A 20,428-nucleotide genomic window follows, 5' to 3' on the forward strand; every position below is an offset into this window, starting at 1 on the left:
AATACTGAACCACCTCTGTTCTCTCACCCTCTCATCAAACAGTTCCTGAGAGGGGCAAACAACTTAAGGCCACCAAGGAGAGCACCCATCCCTGCTTGGGACCTTAATTTTGTACTGGAAAATCTCATGCTTCCCCCTTTTGAACCTACTGCTTCAGCAGAGTTTAAATTCCTCTCTTGGAAAACAGCCTTGCTTCTAGCCATCACTTCACCTTGAAGAGCGTCTGAGTTACAAGCATTGATGGCTGTGGAGAACCCTTCAGTATTTTCCATGCTGACAGGGTTTCCCTCAGGACTAACCCTTCCTTTATGCCTAAAGTGGTGTCCAGTGTGGCTCTCAACCAATCCATCCATTTGCCAACCTTCTTCCCTAATCCTCAAAATAAAGGGGAAAGGATCCTGCACTCTTTGGACGTGCACAGACAGCTCAGATTCTACCTTGATAGGACTAAGCCTTTCAGAAAATCTGACCAGTTGCTAAACAGCTTTGCAACAGGGGCAGAGGGCAAGGCCATTTCAAAACAAACGATTTCCAAATGGATAGCACTTTGCATCCATTTCTGCTACAAGCACCATGGAAAACCAACCCCTCAGGGGGTCAGAACACATTCCACTAGGGCTACATCTACCTCTACAGCATTTCTCAGGGGAGTCCCTACCAAGGACATCCTGGATGCTGCTACCTGGAGTTCTGTTCAGACCTTCACCAAGCATTACCACCTGCCTATCTTTTCCAAATCCAGGGCAGGTTTTACTACAGCAGTCTTGCAAAGCCTACTAGCCAGCCCTAACTCTTCTTGACTGCCTCCACCCTTCCTCAGCTTTGGGAGTCAACCCAAGTGTGATGACTGCAACAGTGAAACATGAAGAACATAGTACAGTTGTGTACAGTTACCATAAATGTAGATGTTTGAGTTTGTATTCATTGTTGCAGTCCTGGTTTCCCTTCCTCCCTCCAGCCCCCTGGTTTTCTCTGCGTCTCTCTCTCTCTCTCTCTCTCTATGGCTATTTCTACTGGTATTGGTATTTACTTTTTACTGGTGGTGTTTTCCTCACCTTATCCTAGCTCCCTGTTTAGGGGCTCCTGACATTTCGGGCAAGAAAATCTGATGTAATGGCGTCGGCTGCCTGTTTTTATACCCCTGGCGACCTGACGTCAGGGAAGAAGCGACAGCATCCAACGCAGAAATACTAAGTCTCTGGTATTCGGGCCGACTGAGGGCTACCTGCAGGCTGATAACCCAATTGTGATAACTGCAACAGTGAATACACTTGAATATCTACATTTATGGTAAGTGTACACAAGTGTACTTTTTGTTTTCACCTCTCCTTTATCGCATGCTGTCCCAGGGAATGATAGAACTAGCTTTCCCAGGAGAGAAAAGGATTTTATTCAAGGATGTTTTTATTACGGAAGAAGGAAAATGTTTGAAGACCAATTACCAATTCTGGGTCTCTTTCCTAAACATGTTTGTGATAATGCCCTAATTCAAAATGATGTCACTTCATGACCTATTAACTCTTCTTCCTCATTTAAGTTTCCCAGTAACACTAGATTTAAAAGATGCTTATCACATTCCTATTCATCCAAATTTCAGATGTTTCTGAAGGTTTTGTGTGTGTGGTTCATATTGTTACTTCTCTGCCTTACCCTTTGAACTATCCACTTCATCAAGAGTGTTCACAAAGTATAGCTCATTGCAGGCTAAAGGGTATTCACATTTTTCCTTGCGTAGATGATATGCCTATCTTTTCAGAGTCTTTTTCAAAGTGTCAGGAATCTGGTTTTTTTTTTATTTTTTTTTTTTTGTGTGTGATATCTCTATTACACAATCTAGGATTCCAAGAGAACATTAAAAAGTCTTTCTCAACTCCTAACAAGATTGTGTTTCTAGGATGTGAACTAGACACTACAGTTCAAAGAGCTTTTCTTCTACAGTGAAATAAATCTATATCTAGTTCAATTTACTCAGACTTCGGTCACTGTGAGGAATATGCAGGTTTTTGGGTCTCATGGCTTCTATGTTTCTCAGAATACCTCTGGCAAGACTTCACATGAGAATGATACAGTGGTATCTGAAGTCTCTTTGGTCCCAGCACCAGCACCCCTTGTCTTTTCAGATCCCAGTGTTGGGGTTTGTCAGTAAAGAAATCACTTGCTGGAGACAGCAGATGTTCTAAATCCAGGTCTCCCCTTCTACTTCCCTGTTCCAGAGCAGTCAGTCACTACTGACTCATTGGACTTTGCTTTGGGAGCAGTTTCAAGAGGGATAAAGGTACAAGGTATGTGTAGGGACACCAAAGACCGACACAGTGCATAAATATAAAAGAGATGTTTGTTGTGACCAAGGTACTCATCTTTCTGAATCATATTTGGTTTGTGTGACCTGTACAAGTTGTTTACAGGTAATTCCACAGTCATGGTACATCAACAAGCAAAGGAGGACCAGGTCCTACCCCCTCTGCAGGCTAGCCATGTTAGCTTGGGATGCAGCTTCACAGCACAGTTGCACTCTGCAGGCATCCTACATTCTGTCAGTGCAAAATTGTGTGCCAGACAAGGTGGGCAGGACAAGGGCAGACCCTCACAAATGGAAACTAGATCAGGGGGTCTTCCGTGATTTAATGTACCTGTTAGGAGTTCAAGTAGACAGTCAGCTGGCATGATTCTGCTCCAGGACTCCATGCAAAAAGTCCTGAAAGACAAATGCCTTTTCTTTTCCTTGAATGGGAATGTTGCTATATGCTTTTCAATCCTTTCCATGAATGTACAGGCTGCTTCTGAAGATTCAGAATGAATTTCCCAAGAGCATTGTTGTGACACCCTTTTGGCCCTGGCAGCTGTGGTTTTCCCTTCTAGAAATGACCAGGGGCAATTACCACAAGCTTCCTCACAGACTGGATCTACTCGCACAAGAACGGGGGTGTTTGATACACCCTGACACACCAATCACCTTCAGTTGACTCTATGAATGATAGTGTCTTAATTCCATTTTTGGCAGTAGTTTACTGAGGACTTGCAGCAGATACTACTGGAGTTAAGAAAGCCTGCTACTAGAATATCATATATTAACAAATGGAAAAGGTTTTTCTAGTTTGTGCTAACAGCCTAACCATCATCCATTTAGGGCTAATTCTCTGGTTTTACCATATTTGTGTGACCTTTCCTACTCTTCGGTTGAGGTTCATTTAGTGGCCATTTCAGCATGTCTGCCCATGAATCTTCCTCTTTCAATCCACTCTGTTGTCTTAATGTTTTTGAAAGGAGTTTTGCATAAGAGACCTCCGAGAAAAATGGTCACCCCTCCGTGATCTTATTTTTGTTTAGAAAAGCTAGCACTTCTGTTTGAACCAGCTGACTGGAGGTTCTTAACATATAAAACAGTTTTATTGATTTCTGTAACTTCTGCAAGAAAAGTATCTGAATTGCAAGCTCTTATGGTGAACCGTTCTCTCTTTTTCCATAGGGACAGGGTTTCTTTGAGAACTAATACTTTTTTATGCCTAAAGTGATGTCTGAGTTTACTTTAATCTAAACTACCCATGTTCCCATTTTATTTCCTGAATCCAAAAATGAAGGAGAAAGGTTTCACCCATACCATGGCTTTCCACAGAACACTCTGCTACTATTGAGAGAACCAATTCTTTCAGATCTGCAGATCAGCTGCTTATTTCTTGAGGATAAAAAGGGACAACCTCTGTCAAAGCAGGGTATTTCTAAATGGTTGTGTAAGGCTATTACCGTTTTGTTATACTCACCAAATCAAAACTGGTCCAAGTAGGGTCAAGGCTCACTCTACCTGGTGGGTATGGAGTTCATCTGTAGCTTTTTGGAAATGGTTGGATTCTAAAAGTGTATTAAAACCTGCAACTTGGTCCTCCATACATACATACATTTACAAAATAAAGTAAGCCCGGTACCTTCTCTATTTCTGGATCAGGCTTTACAAGGAACATTCTCTAGGGGCTCCTGGACTGTACTCCTTCCACCTTCCAAACGTAGTAAGCTAGAGTAATCTACCTGTATAACTAAGGCTGCTACAGCAGTGATCAATATGATGAACGTAGTACAGTTGTGTAAGTAAACTCAGTATAACTATAGATGTTTGAGTGATCACTGCTACAGTAGCTGCTCCCCTCCCTCCACCCCCTTGTTTTTTGGGTTGTTGTTTATGCCATGGTGTAATTATTTATTTTTTGTTCTTCCTAGAGTTGTCCTTTCAGGATTCAGCCTCCCTCTCTGTCTTGGCAAGAAAGCTCTGAAGGGCTTTACACCCAGACTTCTTTTAGTCGGCTCAGCTCTAGTTGCTTAATAGTTTGGGCATGTTGAAAGTGCTCTGAAGCCTTGGAAGCTGGACGGCTATTATATCCTTGGGAGGATGTACCCCATACAGCTAAGGCTACTGCAGCAATAATCATTTGAGCATCCACTGTTATGGTAAGTTTACTTACACAATTGTACTTTCTCAAAATTCCTTCAACCCCCGAATACATGTTCCTCGCCCCCTGTCTGATTTTCTTACACCTCCAGCAGGTTTGCATTAGTTCTGGGAACATTCTGTGCAGTCTCACTGGTGTAGAAAAGTATTTATATAAACATTTCCAGCCAAAGACTCTAAACTTCCAGGACTTTGTTGCTATTTTAAGCTTTCCACAGCCCCCCTCCACTTTTCTACAGTAAGATTCCTTGATAGCTTTCCCTGCCAAATTTTTTTTCCTGACTCCACTTCTCTGTCCAGCAGTCAGCTAACAGTGCTTTATGTAAATTTCTCACTATTCCCCCCTTGTACTTGCCTGTTCTATTATAGATTCTGTCAGGATCTGTATCAAAGTAGGTTTTGCTAGTGATGCTTTGGTAGTTTGTTTTCATATTTCCAGTATATGGTGACTAATGCTCTATATTTAATGAAATCCCATTCCTGCAGTTGAACTTTTTCAGTTACTTGTTCCCAGCTCATTACCTTTGTCTTCCCTTAGCTTTTCCTAAAAATAAAGGATTTTTTTTTCTTTCAGACCATCCTTTAATCCTCTCACAACTCAGCCTAATAAGGGAGGAAGTTGTCCCTATGGTTAATCACTCCCAACTTTCCAGCCTCTGTACTCTTTAATTTTCAATGTCTCTCAAGTTTTCATTCTACCTCTTACAAAAAGTCTGTGGTTCCTCACTCATTACATTTGCCAAAAATTTAACCAACTCCCTCTTTTATCAACATCTCTTGACCTAGTAACAATGATTTCCATCTTGCCATGTATTGGCTGTTTTGCATCATTATACACCAACTTTAATTGTGAACCTTGATGATATTCTTGTAAATTGGGGACTACTCTACCTCCTCCTTTGTTTGGCAGCATCATTTTTATGTCATTGTACCTTAGGTCATTTACTGTTCCAGATGTATTTCATAACCCTGCCCTGACTTGCACCCAGTTCTGCTTGAGATATAAAGTGTCTGTGGTACTGTTAACATTCTAATAGCTTGGATTCTTTGATCTAAGTTTAGTCATCAATGACCACTTTTTAGTTATCTCCTGGATTTTGTCCTATACCACCTCCCAAGATCTGTTCACTCTTTCCTGTGATATCCTGGCTAATCATATTACTAGGTACCTTATTTGGAAGTGTCCCACAGAAAGGGGTCCTTCTGTATCAAGTTCTATAAGGAAACATAATTTATCTCTATTGCCTTTCTTTTGTTTAACTTATTTTATATCCCGAGATCCTTTCAAATTCTGTCCATATGTTAAAAGAACTTGCCCAGATCCCTGTCCAAATCTAATGGCTTTATTCACAGATGATATTATTCTGTACCTATCTTTTCTTGGTTGCCCTGTCCCTTCCATCCCCTAATCTGACTGTCTTATTTTTTGAGCTAAGGCTCAGGATAAAGCACAAAATATTGGTGGAAGCACAGGACATTCTTGTCTGGTAACTCTTTCTTTTTATGTAGATCCCTTCTATCGGAGTTGCATTAACTTAGATAGCAGCTGTAGATCCCTGGTGTAAGTCTTGCAAAAACTTAATCTTTACAGAAACCTAATCATCTTAAGACACTGTAGAAGAAACTCTTTCAGATGACTCCCTTGCAGCTAATGCTAAGAATGCCATCTGGCTTCATTCCTTTTATGCGTCCGACTGTATCAGCAGAGGTTTTAAGAGTGTTGTCAAAAGTTTGCTGTCCTTTTATAAAGCCACATTGTTTTTGCTGTATTAGTTTTGGTAGCATTTTGACTGATCTGTTGTATAGAATGCCTGCAAAGTAGAGACGGGGGAATAGGAACCAGGAGCACTACGATAATTTCCGTCTTTCACAGTTGGGGAAATAATTGCATTGTGCCATGAGTCTGGAACTACTTTTGTATTCATAATTTCTTCACTAAACGTGGTGTGACATTTCACCCAAATTTTCTCCTTTAATACTTTCTACAACTCTATTGCAAACCCATCCTCCCCCACAGTTTTACCCATTGCTAACCTATTAATTTATTTATCAGTCTTTGACAATGTTATCAGTTGCCATAAGAAATTATTTTCTTCAGCTAATACTGGAACCATAAGTCCTCTCCAAAAAGTCTCCATATTTTCCTGACAGTCCTCGCCAACTTTTTTCTCACTGTATACCCTGCTATGATGGTCTTGAACTATTTCCTGTAGGCCATTTTGGAAACTCCATAGTTTACCTGTTTTGGGACAACTCAACTTAAATATCATTCTCTCCTTTCATCTTTAATTTTCCTGCTTGTATTCTCTGATATCTAGGGAAGTTATCATCAAAAATGCTTCTTAATGCTACCTTGTTTTGTAGAATTTTCTCTTCAGTGTACCCTCTGAACCTGGTCTCCAAATCTGCTTATTACTTAAATATCATTCTCTCCTTTCATCTTTAATTTTCCTGCTTGTATTCTCTGATATCTAGGGAAGTTATCAAAAATGCTTCTTAATGCTACCTTGTTTTGTAGAATTTTCTCTTCAATGTATCCTCTGAACCTGGTCTCCAAATCTGCTTATTCTTGTCGCTCAGAGGCCATTAATTAGTATATCCTATCTTGAAGTTCTTTTAATCTTGGTAAATGTACATTTTTCCCAAGTTTTCTTTAATTTCCATAACTTCATACCCCTATCTTTGGAGATTTCTTGTGATCTTTGCTTTATCAGGTCTCATTCCTTCACCTTTGTTTGTAGAAGAAATTAAAAATCTCAATGGATCACTTTACATAAGTCTGTCTCTTGTCTTTTGTCTGCATATTTAACCCAGGCCATATCCAGTCACCAGTGTTTAGTTCCCTTCTCCCAGCAATTCTCTCTTGGCTCTAAATTCACCAGTGCATGATCCAACAGTAATATCAGATGTGCGGCCATGTATTACAGCAAATCTGTGTACTCCATGGTAATATAGCACAGATTTTAGTCATGCTGTAGTACCATATTGAATTGACTTGTATGTTGCTTGCTTGTCTTACCCCATAAATGTCCCCCTACGTGTGTAAAGCCATAGTTTATAGCATGTTTCTCTCTCTTGTTATCCTAGATCATCTCGGCCTCCCGTTACATCCTGACAGTCTAATCAAGTTCCAGTCTCCCCCAAGGATAGTCAACCTCTGCATAAATTCTACAACCTGCAGCATGAAGCATTTCAATTCATTTATCAAATTTCATGGAGGGAGAAAACATTTGCCTAGGGGTAATTTCCTGATGTTCTTTGTGTTTCACTGTTGCAGTCATTACATTTGGGTAATCTGCTGGCAGGTTGCCCTCTGTCGGCCTGATTAACAAAGTCTTGGGTCCTGCGTCGGTTGCTGTCCCTTCTTCCATGACATCAGGTCGTCAGGGGTATAAAACATGCAGCCGACGCCATTCCATCGGTCTTTCTTGCCGCGCAATGCCCGAAGCAGAAACAATTTACAAGTGCCAGTCGGCCAACTCCTGAAATTTTCGTTTTCGAGTTTCAGAACCGAATTCAACTAAAAGCTAAGTACCCCGTTGGGGAAACTTTTTCTTGCTCCTTACTGATGTCAGTAAAAGTTAATAATTGTATTACTTGTGGGAAGTAAATACCTCATAAGGATTTTCATTTGTACTGTATTCCTTGCCTAGGCCTTGCTGTCGGTTTTGTGCTTTATTTAATCAGCGCACTATCCGTTGTTGGTACATTTTTGCTTCTAAATATTTTAGTTCTTGGTTTACTTATCCAGAAATGACGTCAGTTAGCCATCCAACTACCGGAATACCGAAAAAACACAAAGTAAAAGGCAGAGACAGGCCGTTGAGGTCCAAAACTGCAGACTATGCTTCTCCTAAGCCAGTCGCCAATTCGCCAGTACTCAATGAGGCGCTTTCGCAGCCCCTGATACCCGCTACTTCTGATTCGCAGGCCTTTACTGAGACCCATTCGGAGTCCGGTATGCCGCGAGATGCTTCACCTATGGAACCCGTGGATGTCTCTACCTTTGATGGGTCTGGAGCTGCTGTGCAGGCACCGGCTTCTGAGGGTGTATTCAGGCCTACAGACTTGCATATTAAACCGACTCCACCTTCAATACTAAAGCCCAAATCTCGATCTGTGTCTAAAAAAACTGATGCCCAGGCCACATAAAAACTGATGCCCAGGCCACATGTTCAGGCCCCTATGCCTAAAAAAAAACAAATGATCAAAATGGCTGAAGATTTAATTACGCTAATCAGGGGTAGTCAACCCTCCCCTTCTAAGAGGCCTAGGGCTGAGCTTGACTATGAATCTTCTGAACAGGACTCTGTCTCTTCTGACTCTTCTAATAACCTGGATTTGTCCATGTCTACTTATGAGGACTCTGATGCAGAGGATTCCATTCCCTCAGCTTCTCCCCCCGAGAATTTTTGTTTTGGGGAAACTTTACATACCTTAAGGGGGCATTTCCACTGGGAAAGTCAGGGTTTTTCTGAATCCAAAAAGAGGCTTAGGGATTTCCTTCTTCCTCAGCATAGACCTTTGGCTATACCTCCTGTACTGGACATTGTTGACTATGTGTTTTCGGAATCCAGTATGGCCCCTGATTCCTTGCTTCCAGCCCCCTAGTAAACCAGACAGGTACTACACTGTTCCTGAGTCCCACAGGTTCCTTTTCAAAAATCCGGTTGTGGACTCTGAAACCATTTCTCAGGGGCCCAAGGGCATTAAGGCTTCTACTGCTAAAAATCCTACCCCTTCTGATAGACTCCAGGGCACTGAATAGATGGGGTAAAAAGTTTATACTTCTGCAACCTTGGCAATCAGGGCTTTAAGCTGTCAATTCCACATGCTAAAATATCAACAGCATATCTTGGGACTGCTTAAACAGAAAATTATGTTGATTTCTGACTGTATGGAAAATAAAGATTTACAGGATTTATTGCATTCAGCTGAACAAGTTGGAAAAATACTTTGCAATGTGGTTTTGATTCTTTAGAGGCCTCTTGCAGGGCTGCTTTTACTGGGTCTGTGCTTAGAAGGCATGCTTGGCTTAAGGAGCAATCTCTGCCAGATCATGTTAAAGCAAAACTGTTGGATTCTCCTTTGCAGCAGGACTGTCTGTTTGGCAATAAGGCTGAAGAAGTTCTAAAAAAGATGGAAGATAAAGCTAAATCTATGCAAACTGCGAGAGATTTCTTACAAGTACAACCTCCTAGATTTAGTAGACATTGGCCTACTAAGAACTGGTCCTTTCTAGCTCCTTCCAGAGCCACTCAAGCCAAGCCAAGATATTCCAAAAGTACCAGGTTTCAGTCCCAAGGGACTTTCAGAACTAAGCAATGGGGTGCTTCCACTTCCAAATCTGGAAGTAAGACTCCACTCTGTGGTAAACAGTCTCAATGACTTCCCTTTAAAATTACCAAGCACTTACCTCTTATCCACCCCCTTTGGGGGGAAAACTGGCTCTTCATGCAAAAAACTGGCAACTTATAACCCAGGACAAATGGATTTTAAATATAGTGTCCCAGGGATACAGATTTCATTTCCACACGTTCCACAGCTCCAAACAGGTGGCCAGACCTGCCCCTAAATCTGTGGGCAGAGGCTCAGAAACAAGTACTTAAACATGGGGACTGTTCAACTAGTACCAGAGGAGGAAAAGGGACAAGGTATTCCAGACTTTTCCTGGTACCCAGAAAAGACAAATCATGGCGTCCAATTCTGGACCTGTCTACTGTAAACACCATTCTGGCCATTCTAAAATTCAAGATGCTGACTCTTCACCAGTTACTTCCTATGCTAGGCAAGGATGCCTGGTTGGCAACTCTAGATTTAAGAGGCTTACCTGCATGTCCCAGTCAGGGAATCTTGCAGAAGATACCTACGCTTCAAAGCAGGCTACTTGTATTATCAGTTCTCTGCACTGCCCTTTGGCTTGTCTACTGCGCCCAGGTATTCACAAAGTGCCTGGCTCCAGTAATTGCATTCTGCAGGCAAAGAAATATTCAAATATATCCATACCTGGACGATTGTCTAATTCAGGCAGAAAACCAGTCTATTCTTAAACATCTGGTGTTTGTAAAAAGGGTTCTAACTTGTCTAGGGTACACCATAAACGAAAAGAAATCACAACTGGGTACCCTCTCAAAAAATTACATTCCTGGGTGCAAGCTTGAATACAACTGCCCAGATGGCTTTCCTTACGCCAGAAAAGCAAAATCATTTGGTGACTTACTTCAAGCAGGTGGCCACAAAAACCCTGCTATCTGCAAGACAAATACTGCAAGCCTTGGGGATCATAGCCTCCTGCATTCTTCTAATTCCATATGCAAGACTGCATATGAGGGAAACTTCAGTGGTACTTAAAAAGTTTATGGAGTCAACATTGCCACAGCCTGGAAACAATGATTTCTATCATACCTTGCCTGCGCCTAGAGTTCTTATCGTTGGCAGAAGCCTGCCACCAAAACAAGGGACTGCCATTCATACCACCCCCTGCCACCCAAACCCTAACTACAGACGCATCAGACTATGCATGCGGTGGCTCATCTGGCAGGGAAGTGCATTCAGGGCAAATGGAGCCCAATTCAAATGCACCTTCATATCAGTCAAAAAGAAATGCTAGTTGTACAGAATGCACTGACAGCATTCAAGGACTACCTTCAACAAGGACAACTAATGGTAAAGACAGACAACACCACGGTTATGTGGTACATAAACAAGCAGGGGGGTACACATTCCTGCCCCCTCTGCAGACTAGCCATGACATTGTGGAACACGGCCTTGAGCTACCAAGTACAGCTACAAGCTCAATTCCTGCCAGGAAAGCTGAATATTCTGGCAGATGAACTAAGCAGAAATCTCATGGACCCACACGAATGGAAACTGGAACCACAGATTTTCAACATGTTGACACGCAAATGGGGGAGCCCAGACATAGATCTTTTTGCCTCACCCCAGAACTACCAGTTGGACAAATTTTGCACAAGAACACCTCAAAAAAGCCTGGAAAGTGGATGTTCTGTCCTTCAGTTGGAAAAAACTATTAGTCTATGCCTTTCCCCCCGCTGCCTCTGCTCTCCAAAGTTCTACTAAACGTCAAACAGGACAAACCAAACATGATTTTGATTACTCCAGACTGGCCTCTCCAACACTGGTACCCACTCCTGCGCAGTGTCACAAATTTCTCCATGGCACCTGCCTCAGACACCTTCCTTGCTGTCTCAGCAGGAGAACCAAATTCTGCTCACTCAGCTCCAAACATTGAATCTTGCAGCTTGGCTAATCATTTAAATTCTCCCTTAGCACCCCTCAGCAAACCTGTGATCGATGTCATTTTGGAGGCAAGAAGACCTAGTACTAGAAAATCTTATGCTGACAAATGGAAAAGATTCTGTGCCTGGAATCAATCTCAAGGGACGAGCACAGCAGCACCCAATTTACCTCAGATTTTGCAATACTTAACTGAGATGCTTCACAAGGGCCTGTTTTTTTCTTCCATAAAAATCCATGCCTCAGCCATTTCAGCTCATTACAACACAGAACCCCCCCCCCCTTCTCTCATCCTCTGCTAAAGCAGTATCTTAGAGGGGCCAAAAACATGAGACTACCCAGGAGAGCTCCAACCCCTGCCTGGAACCTTAACTTTGTATTGGAGAAACTCACTCTACCTCCTTTCAAGACAGCTGCTACTGCAGAGTTAAAATTTCTTTCCTGGAAAACAGCCTTCCTTTTAGCAATCACTTCAGCTAGAAGGATATCTGAATTACAGGCCCTTATGGCAGTGGAACCTTTCGTCATCTTTCATGTGGATAGGGTGTCACTCAGGACAAATCCGTCCTTCATGCCCAAGGTGGTATCCAGTTTGGCTCTTTAATCAGTCCATTAATTTGCCAACTTTCTTTCCCAATCCACAGAACAAGGGGGAGCGGATTCTGCGTTCATTGGATGTACACAGACAACTTAGATTCTACTTGGACAGGGCTAAATCTTGAAGAAAAATTGAACAACTAGTAGCATTTGCTGCAGGGGCAGAGGGGAAGGTTATTTCAAAGCAACTCCTTTCTAAATGGATAAGCCATTGCATTCATTTCTGCTATAAGCACCATGGAAACCTATCCCCCATGGGATCAGATCTCATTCCACCAGGGCTGCATCTACTTCTACAGCCTTTCTCAGAGGTGTCCCTACCAGGGATTTTCTCAAAGCTGCTACCTGGAGTTTGGTTCATACTTTCACCAAGCATTATCACTTACCAATTTTCTCTAAATCCAGAGCAGGCTTTGCCACTGCTGTTTTGCAGGTCCTTATAGCTGGTCCTAATGCTAAATAAATCCATCCTCCCAACCATAGCTTTGGGAATCTACCCAAATGTAATGACTGCAATAGTGAAACACGAAGAACATAGTACAGTTGTGTACACTTACCATAAATGTAGATGTTCGAGTGTATTCACTGTTGCAGTCCTGGTTACCCTCCCTCCAGCCCCCTGTTTTTCTGTTACTATACCTCTACTTTCCTTAACTATGCTTAAAAGCCTTTTTGGTGTATTTGCCTTTGTTTGGAGGTATATTTTTGTATTTTTAATTATTTATATATTTGGCTCCCCATTTGGGGGGCACCTGACATTTGGGGCAAGAAAAACTGATGTAATGGCGTTGGCTGCGTGTTTTATACCCCTGACGACCTGATGTCATGGAAGAAGGGACAGCAACTGATGCAGGACCCAAGACTTTGTTAATCAGGCCGACTGAGGGCAACGTGCCAGCAGATTACCCAAATGTAATGACTGCAACAGTGAATACACTCGAACATCTACATTTATGGTAAGTGCACACAACTGTACTTTTTCCCAGTCCACTCTAACTAGAACATATCTCTTGTTTCTTCTTTTCTGCTTTCCTTTTTATGCCCCTACAGCCTTTCTCAGAGGTGTTCGTACCAAGGATATTCTCGAAGCTGCTACCTGGAGTTCAATTCATACTTTCACCAAGCATTATCACTTGCCAATTTTCTCTAAATCCAGAGCTGGCTTTTTAATCAAAATAGTTAATAGTCAAAATAGTCCCCATTTCTTGCTCTGTATGGCTTTGTTCCATAATGCTGTCTGAACCCCTTTTTGCATATTTCTGCCAGTTCTTTCTGAAACAAGTGAATCTCTCTAAAAAGATCATGCTTAATTTCCCAATATCAGGTTAGCGTTGTCGCCTTACAGCAAGAGGCTCTCCGGTTCGATCTTCGGCTGGGGTGTCTTCTGTGCGGAGTCTGCATGTCCTCCCTGTGGTCGTGTGGGTTTCCTCCGGTTTCCTCCTACATCCCCAAAGACGTGCTGCAAGTGGATTGGACATGCTAAAATTGGCCCTAGGTGTGAGTGCATGCGTACATGTTTGTGTGCCTTCCGTGGAAGGTTGTGCTCTGGGCTGGCAACTCGACACCATAAAACTCCACTGCCAGTCATGAGCGAACAAGGTGATCCGCTGTGGTGACCCCTAACTGGGAAAATCCGAAAGAGAGAGAGAGATGTATAAATTGCTTTCTTTTTCTTTTTCCCAGAAGCCGTTTACATTCCAAGATCATTTTAAACTTGCTGTTATTTCTTATCTCATTTTGGCTCCCATTTAATATTTTCTGCTCTGGTGACATCCAGTGCTTGCACTTTAATTCCATCTATTGTCATTTCTAAGGATTATGTAGTCCTCATTCAGTGATGCAGCAGATTTAACTGTTGAAAACTGTAAATAGTAAAGCAATTTGAACTTTAAAAAAAATATATACATTATTTCTTTCCTTGTCTCCTTCTCTGATGTGCCTGTGTACTTTGAATATGTGCTCAATAAGTAAAGTTATGAATGTGTCAAGCAGTGACATTATAGTTTATTGTACCATCTCCCCCTTTCCCCCAGTTGTAATAGTTTCTTTTGTTCTTGTTAATGATTCCCATATTACCTTTTTTATTCTTTGATCTTAGTCTTGCTGTAAGTGTACTAGTGTCCCTCCTTTCTTCCTATTTCCAGTTCTCCTGATTACCATCCCTTCCGTGCTTCCTGCCTTAAGATTGTTGGATTTAAAGGGTTATCAGGTCAATAACTCACCCTCTTGACGTAAGTGGATACTGTATTTCTCCCTCCATGTCAGTGCAACTGTAAACCCTCTCTTATTTACCCCCTTTGTTTCTTTAAAACTTTTTTTTCAGTCAGTCTCTGACCATAGCAGTATATTAAAAACAATGACCAAACTTTTAAACAGTTTAGGGTTCCATTTTTCAGTATCTTATTAACTGCTGACCTAACTTACAAGTCCCCCCTGTCCTTGTCAAACTTCCCTACATTTCAGTTCACTTGTTAACCCACTTTGAAAAAGGGTTTAGCAGTACATGTTTCCTCCCCCCCCCCCCCTCAGCATATGCGTCAATTTAAGTGGTGGATATATTGTACCTTTGTCTTCCACAGCCAATTGAGTCGTATTATCCAAAACATATGACACCTCCCTAGGTATATTAGTTATTTACAATTTGCCCAACCCCTTTCCTGTTATAACCTGTAGCTGGAAATAGAGCATGGCACACAGATAAACAAAGAAGAAAAAAAGAGAGCATGAATAGAATGAAAAGCCATCCTACCAATCACTTAGGTACAGTAAGGTTATTTCTGTGCATCGGAACAAGTAGAACAGTTTAATTTCAGGAAGCCCCCATAGCCATTCACAAGTGATCGTATATTTCCTCCCAACATATAGCTCTACTGCCCATCTGATGCCATTAATTAAAAGTTCAGGACCAACTGAAAGCTCTTATCTTCCAAGCTAAACAGATAATTCAGTTGTCCCAATCTTTATTCTTTTATCTAATTAAAGTTGTTAATTTCCTCCTCAACTGTCCATTGCTCACAATCCAAAAATGTACCGTGGCATTTACTAACATGCCAGTTTTTCAAAGTCACAAGTCCTTTTTAAATAAGGACATGTATTACCTTGTCAACTGTCCTCTGCTCAACATATTAAAACTTTCAGTGGCAATCATATGTGTACCAGTCTCACACTAAAGTATTTTTTTATTTTTGTATTCCATTGCTGTCCATCTGTCCATTGCACTAATTATCCAATTTCTCCTATCAACTCATCGATCTTGCCTCTGTAGAAGGTCCGCTATCTTGGTTATTATTGCCTCTCACTTCTTAACTCACTATCATATTTTTCTACATTGCTCTTTTTTTCTCTCCATTTTGTTTCTGAAAACTGGAAACTGTTTATCTGGCCATCTCTCCTTACCTTTTTACTTTTTGGATTCAAAGATGTATTCAAGACCTGCATTGTAGTTCACTGGGTTTAACTAAGTTAGAGCCGGGTGTGCTATTCTAATAAACCTTAGAACCATTGTTTGAATGAGGAAGGCTTGTTGGGATGGAGCAAAATTGTGCTGAATCACTGAAAGGAATTGCTTTATTCTGATGAAGTTCTTGATTGTGCAGGGACAAAAGCTTTGTGGATCCGTTTCTTAATAAATATTCTTCGTGGATTACCTACTGTGGTTCCTTTGCTTTTACAGTGTGTTCTCAGCTCTGTGTTTGTGCCTGTTTTCTTTTTTGCTGTGTTTTTTGTGCTGTTTATTCACTTGTTTGAAGAATGATGACATCCTGTATCCAAATAGGACATTGAGGACCATGCATTTATTAGCTACCTCTGTCCATAATGAACATGGATGCCCGGCTCGGTGTACATTTCCTCTTCCCCATCCCACTGGTCTAGGTTGCACTTAAATTGGGTAATAGACAAACTCAGGTTCATATGGATGGAAAGCCTGTTCCATAGAAGGGGCAGTCTCTGGGACATATCTTTCTCTCCAGCACATTCTCTCTAAGTCAGGCACACACCTTGTATTTCTGATACTGTTTAACTTATGAGTATGTAAGATATTCACAAAGTTTGGGGTTTGCAGATACCTTGTAAGCCAGGCACAGATCACTTCTCAACAAACTATAAAAGATTGAGGTGAGGGAAAGGCCGTTAAGGTGCTGTGCATAAAGCAGGTTTGTTATGCCTTAAGGAACCTCTGAGGTTGCTCTAGTTGCTGCATCTGCCTGGTCAGGTACATATTGAAGGGAGCATTGTACTCTGATTGGTCTGATAAGGGCAGAGTGCAATGAGGTAATGACCTCTTTGGACCTAGAGGTCCTTGAGGCTATGTTGAAAGCTGCTTCCTCCTGTGTGAAAATACATGTCTTTGTTAGTTGGCACCAGTTGTCATAATTACAGAGACAGGAATGGGTGAGAACTGTGTAGTTGTCAGCTACTCACAGTAACAGAACACATTCCTTATGTGTGTCCTATCCTCATTTAATGTGTTAGTGCATATTACATATGTGTATAAAGTTAAAATTCTTTTTTAATGTTTTCAAAATGTGATTTGTTCCACTCATTTTGTTGAACTGAGGGATGTTTGTATGGTAGCATTGTGTGCATCAGCTTACCAAATGTCCTGTCAGGAGGTCGCGGATAAGAAGAGTCTATTATGTGAGTTGGCATTTTGCAAGTGGATTAAAAGTAAAACACCAGTGTGTCATAATTGGTAGGGCTTTTTTTTCTTCTTTTGGTCACTGTGAGACAGCATCCTCATTTGCTGTCATGAAGGGGAATTGGTGCCAGAAGTTGATCTGGGATGGTACTCTTCTTGTTTAGATCCATGGTAGCTTGTTATAGGTCAGGTTAAGTTTTAGGATCTGTGCTTGAAATATTTGAAGATTTTTAATGCTCCCTACATTATATTGGCTGTCTGCAGTGAGAGAGGTGTGAAACCCAGTGAACTTAGGTTGTGGGAAGGAGCAGTACAGACGTTGCTAAAATGGGAACTACTTGTTGGCAGCTGTAACATGTTTGTCATCATTGGAGAGATTGGGTTTAGCTATTTTCTAGTATGGTAAGTACTTGTACATCTATCAGTGCTTTCAGCTTACCTCCCACATGCTCACCTACATGGCCTATCCATCCCCTTCCTTGTTGTATTAACATGGTCCAGCATTACCTGTTTGAAAATGTGCACTCTTAGTGCACCATGTTTCCAGTCTGGTAAATGTTTCAGTAAGTCTTCATTTTCAGCTTTTGAAGGATTACTTTATTCTAACTTCTGAAACAAAATAAATACAGTGATGATATTTGGCCTTGCCTGCCTTTACTCAAGAGTTGGTAATTACTGAATTTTAGTATATTGTCTTGCACAGCTTACAGTGAGCCCCATTGATTGAGTTCCACTAGATACTAACAGGTAGTGAACAGTATGCCATACCTTTTCTCCGTCAGGGCAGCAGGCATTTAGTTGCACTGTCTCCCTTTCCCTGGAAAATCCCATAGTCCTCCCATTCCTGGATGACATTTTCATACTTGGGATGCTAATCAAGCATAGGCTGCTGGCGGCACAGGCAGATGCAATGTTCTTTGCAAGTGGGCCAGTTGAGCATTCCTGATTTTTCTTTCTTTTTTTTTTTCAGTCCATGCTGTAGTTTCTTTTCATTTGTTGTGATTTACTAATGATAATGCTGCAGTTATTTTAATACTCTGTGATAAGGGTGCTATCCAAACCAGGTAACTGAACATTGTAATAACTATGAACTTCTAAGACTCTCAACATGACTTCCTTGTCAGGTATAATACCTTTACTGCTTTGTTTATGATTACTGAGTAAATGTATTCCTCAGTGGAAGAACATAACTCATAACTCAGTGGAACCACATTTGTAGATATAAGCAGCACCTTCAAAAGTGTCAACCATAATTTCTACATACTTTAAAATCCCTTGGGTTTGGTTGGTCCACTGTCCTGTAGTTCAAATAGAGCCTTTAAAATTAAGTTGGATAATCTCATAAGAAGGTAGTTTCTGATCAGGAGTACTTGAGGTTTCTGTAGTTGGGGCATTTTTCTTCTCTATTTTCTTTTGTTCCAGTCATCATCATCATCCCATTTTTTCCCATTTTACAATGGGGTTGGAGTGTCGCATCAGCATTAGTTAATATGACCAAATCATCTTGAGGCAATGCTTTACAACACTGAGTGGCCAGCTCTGATGCAATCTAATTTTGTTCCCCCACCAATCGTTTGGAGTATGCAAATGATGTAATTCTTCATATTACAGGTAAAACAGCAGTAGCAATTAAACCATTCCTAGAAAATGGAATGACTGTTGACTTAACTCTTCTAGTGTCTGAACTCAACATAAATGTCACCATGTTATTTTTGCACATCTCAAAATCTGAAGAAAATCAGCCCCCTACTCATTAACACTCAAAAACTTGCTGCTTGCAGTACCACACCACCTGCACTGTCTAGGACTTATTCTTTCTGACCCACCCCTTATATTCAAGTCGCATATCAAATTGATCAATGAAAAAAAGGTATCCTTATTCTAGTTCAAATCATCTTACTGAAGACAGAAGCTTTCTGTCCTTTCATCTGGTTTAGAATATACTCTCTTCATATTCCTGTTCACATTAGTTATAAAAAGGCCTACATTATTAATGCCATTAATAGCGTATGTAAATATACAAACCCTAAAAATAAAATCACTGTTGCATTTCTCTCAAAGCCAGTTTTCTGCTTTTCACAAGTTAGGACCATACTTCCGCTCTCCACCTTCACCAACAAACTTATTTATAATGCCTACTGCCCAGCTCTCAGTCAAAAATGAACAGCTTTGATTGTACCCATGAATATTAGTTACACAAGATAATGACATTAAATCCTGCCAAAGGCACCTCATTTCCAAAGTATAGAAGACAAGTGAAAACACTTCCCCCAAATATATGCAACCTAACAAACTATAAAACAGTTCTGGAATAAACTATGAAATGTACCTAAAAGAAATACAGAACTGTCCCTCCTACCAAGACAATGAGTAATCCACCTCCATCTAACTCCCATTGCTTTATTCATCAAACTATTAAACTTTTACATGCAATGACAAGTAGAAATCTTATAAGTGATTTTTTTTGTTTACTATGCTGTCAGAATTGTTTACAAGATCATCTCCTCTGATGTGTGCACTGTAGTTTGCAAACATTGTAGTAACGTATCTGCCATGATTGTGGTCTCCCCATTGAGTTATGCACTGCCTGCTTGTAAATGTCTTTTAATTTTTCTGCTGTTTGTTCTTGGGCTATGGCTGAAAATGGTCCAAGGACCATCACACCTGTCAAGTTAGCGAAATAGTAAATACATTAAAGTAATCAGTATTTTTCTCACTAGGTGATGGCACAATGTTACTTGCTGCTAGTAAGGTTTTGGATCAGTCTAAACCAGTTTTTGGAGTAAATACCGACCCAGAGAGGTAAGTCATCTAAATATTTTTTCTTTAATCATTCATTCTGCAAATTCCAACCACTTGTCTTAGCTGGTGACTCTTCATTATATTGGCATTGCTGAGCTGGTGTGTATCCTTGGAGGTAATATGGTTCTTCGTATGCTGTTTTGCTTTCTGATGATTTGTTTTAAATTTTCCTTAATATAAGTAGTATCAGTTGTATATCTGCATTCTGAATGAAAAAAAATTCAAAACATTGCAGGAGTTGCTGATGCAGTTTCTCATTGGAATTTCTCAAGATGTAATGATTGTGAATTGCAGCATAATCTGTATTGTAGAGAGATGTGCATATGCCCTTCAGAAGTTTGTCTCAAAACCAGAAACATTCTGGTAAACATTTGGTGGGTATTGTGTTGTCTTTTCAGGTACTTATCTGGGCTGGGGAGGAGGTTTCATCTCCAGGCAGAGTTGTCCAGGATTCAGGGTACCAGATGAGATGGGAACTACCAAGAAGAAGAAGCTGTTAGACCATATTAGACCCAGGGACATTGTGGAACAAAAACAAAGCCGCTGTTTATTAGTTTTCATTATTTCACATTCTTTTCACCTCACCCCTCATTCTTGTATTGCTTATATTTCCATTTAGCATAAATTTAGTGTTTCTTTCTACTTTCTCCTAAAATATTTAACTCTTAATTGCTTTCTTGTTTTCAAAATAAAAA

The 20,428-nt window shown here is 40.8% G+C and overlaps 1 protein-coding gene across 2 annotated transcripts in view; it reads left to right on the forward strand.

Moving 5' to 3' along the window:
* The window catches only part of NADK2 (NAD kinase 2, mitochondrial), a 1,215,936-nt gene that overhangs the window by 449,835 nt on the left and 745,673 nt on the right, over positions 1-20,428 (forward strand). Inside the window, exon 1 of one of the 2 annotated variants that reach the window (XM_044069965.1) lies at positions 19,656-19,733. The exons of the other annotated variant lie outside the window; for it this stretch is intronic. Coding sequence (XP_043925900.1) covers positions 19,663-19,733 — 71 coding nt within the window. The 5' untranslated portion in view covers positions 19,656-19,662. Of the gene's footprint in view, positions 1-19,655; positions 19,734-20,428 lie in introns of those variants that run through there. 2 annotated transcript variants of the gene reach the window in all.

The sequence above is a fragment of the Protopterus annectens genome, chromosome 1.part0, assembly GCF_019279795.1.
Source record: "Protopterus annectens isolate FY-2018-M chromosome 1.part0, PAN1.0, whole genome shotgun sequence".
Classification (NCBI taxonomy): domain Eukaryota; kingdom Metazoa; phylum Chordata; order Ceratodontiformes; family Protopteridae; genus Protopterus; species Protopterus annectens.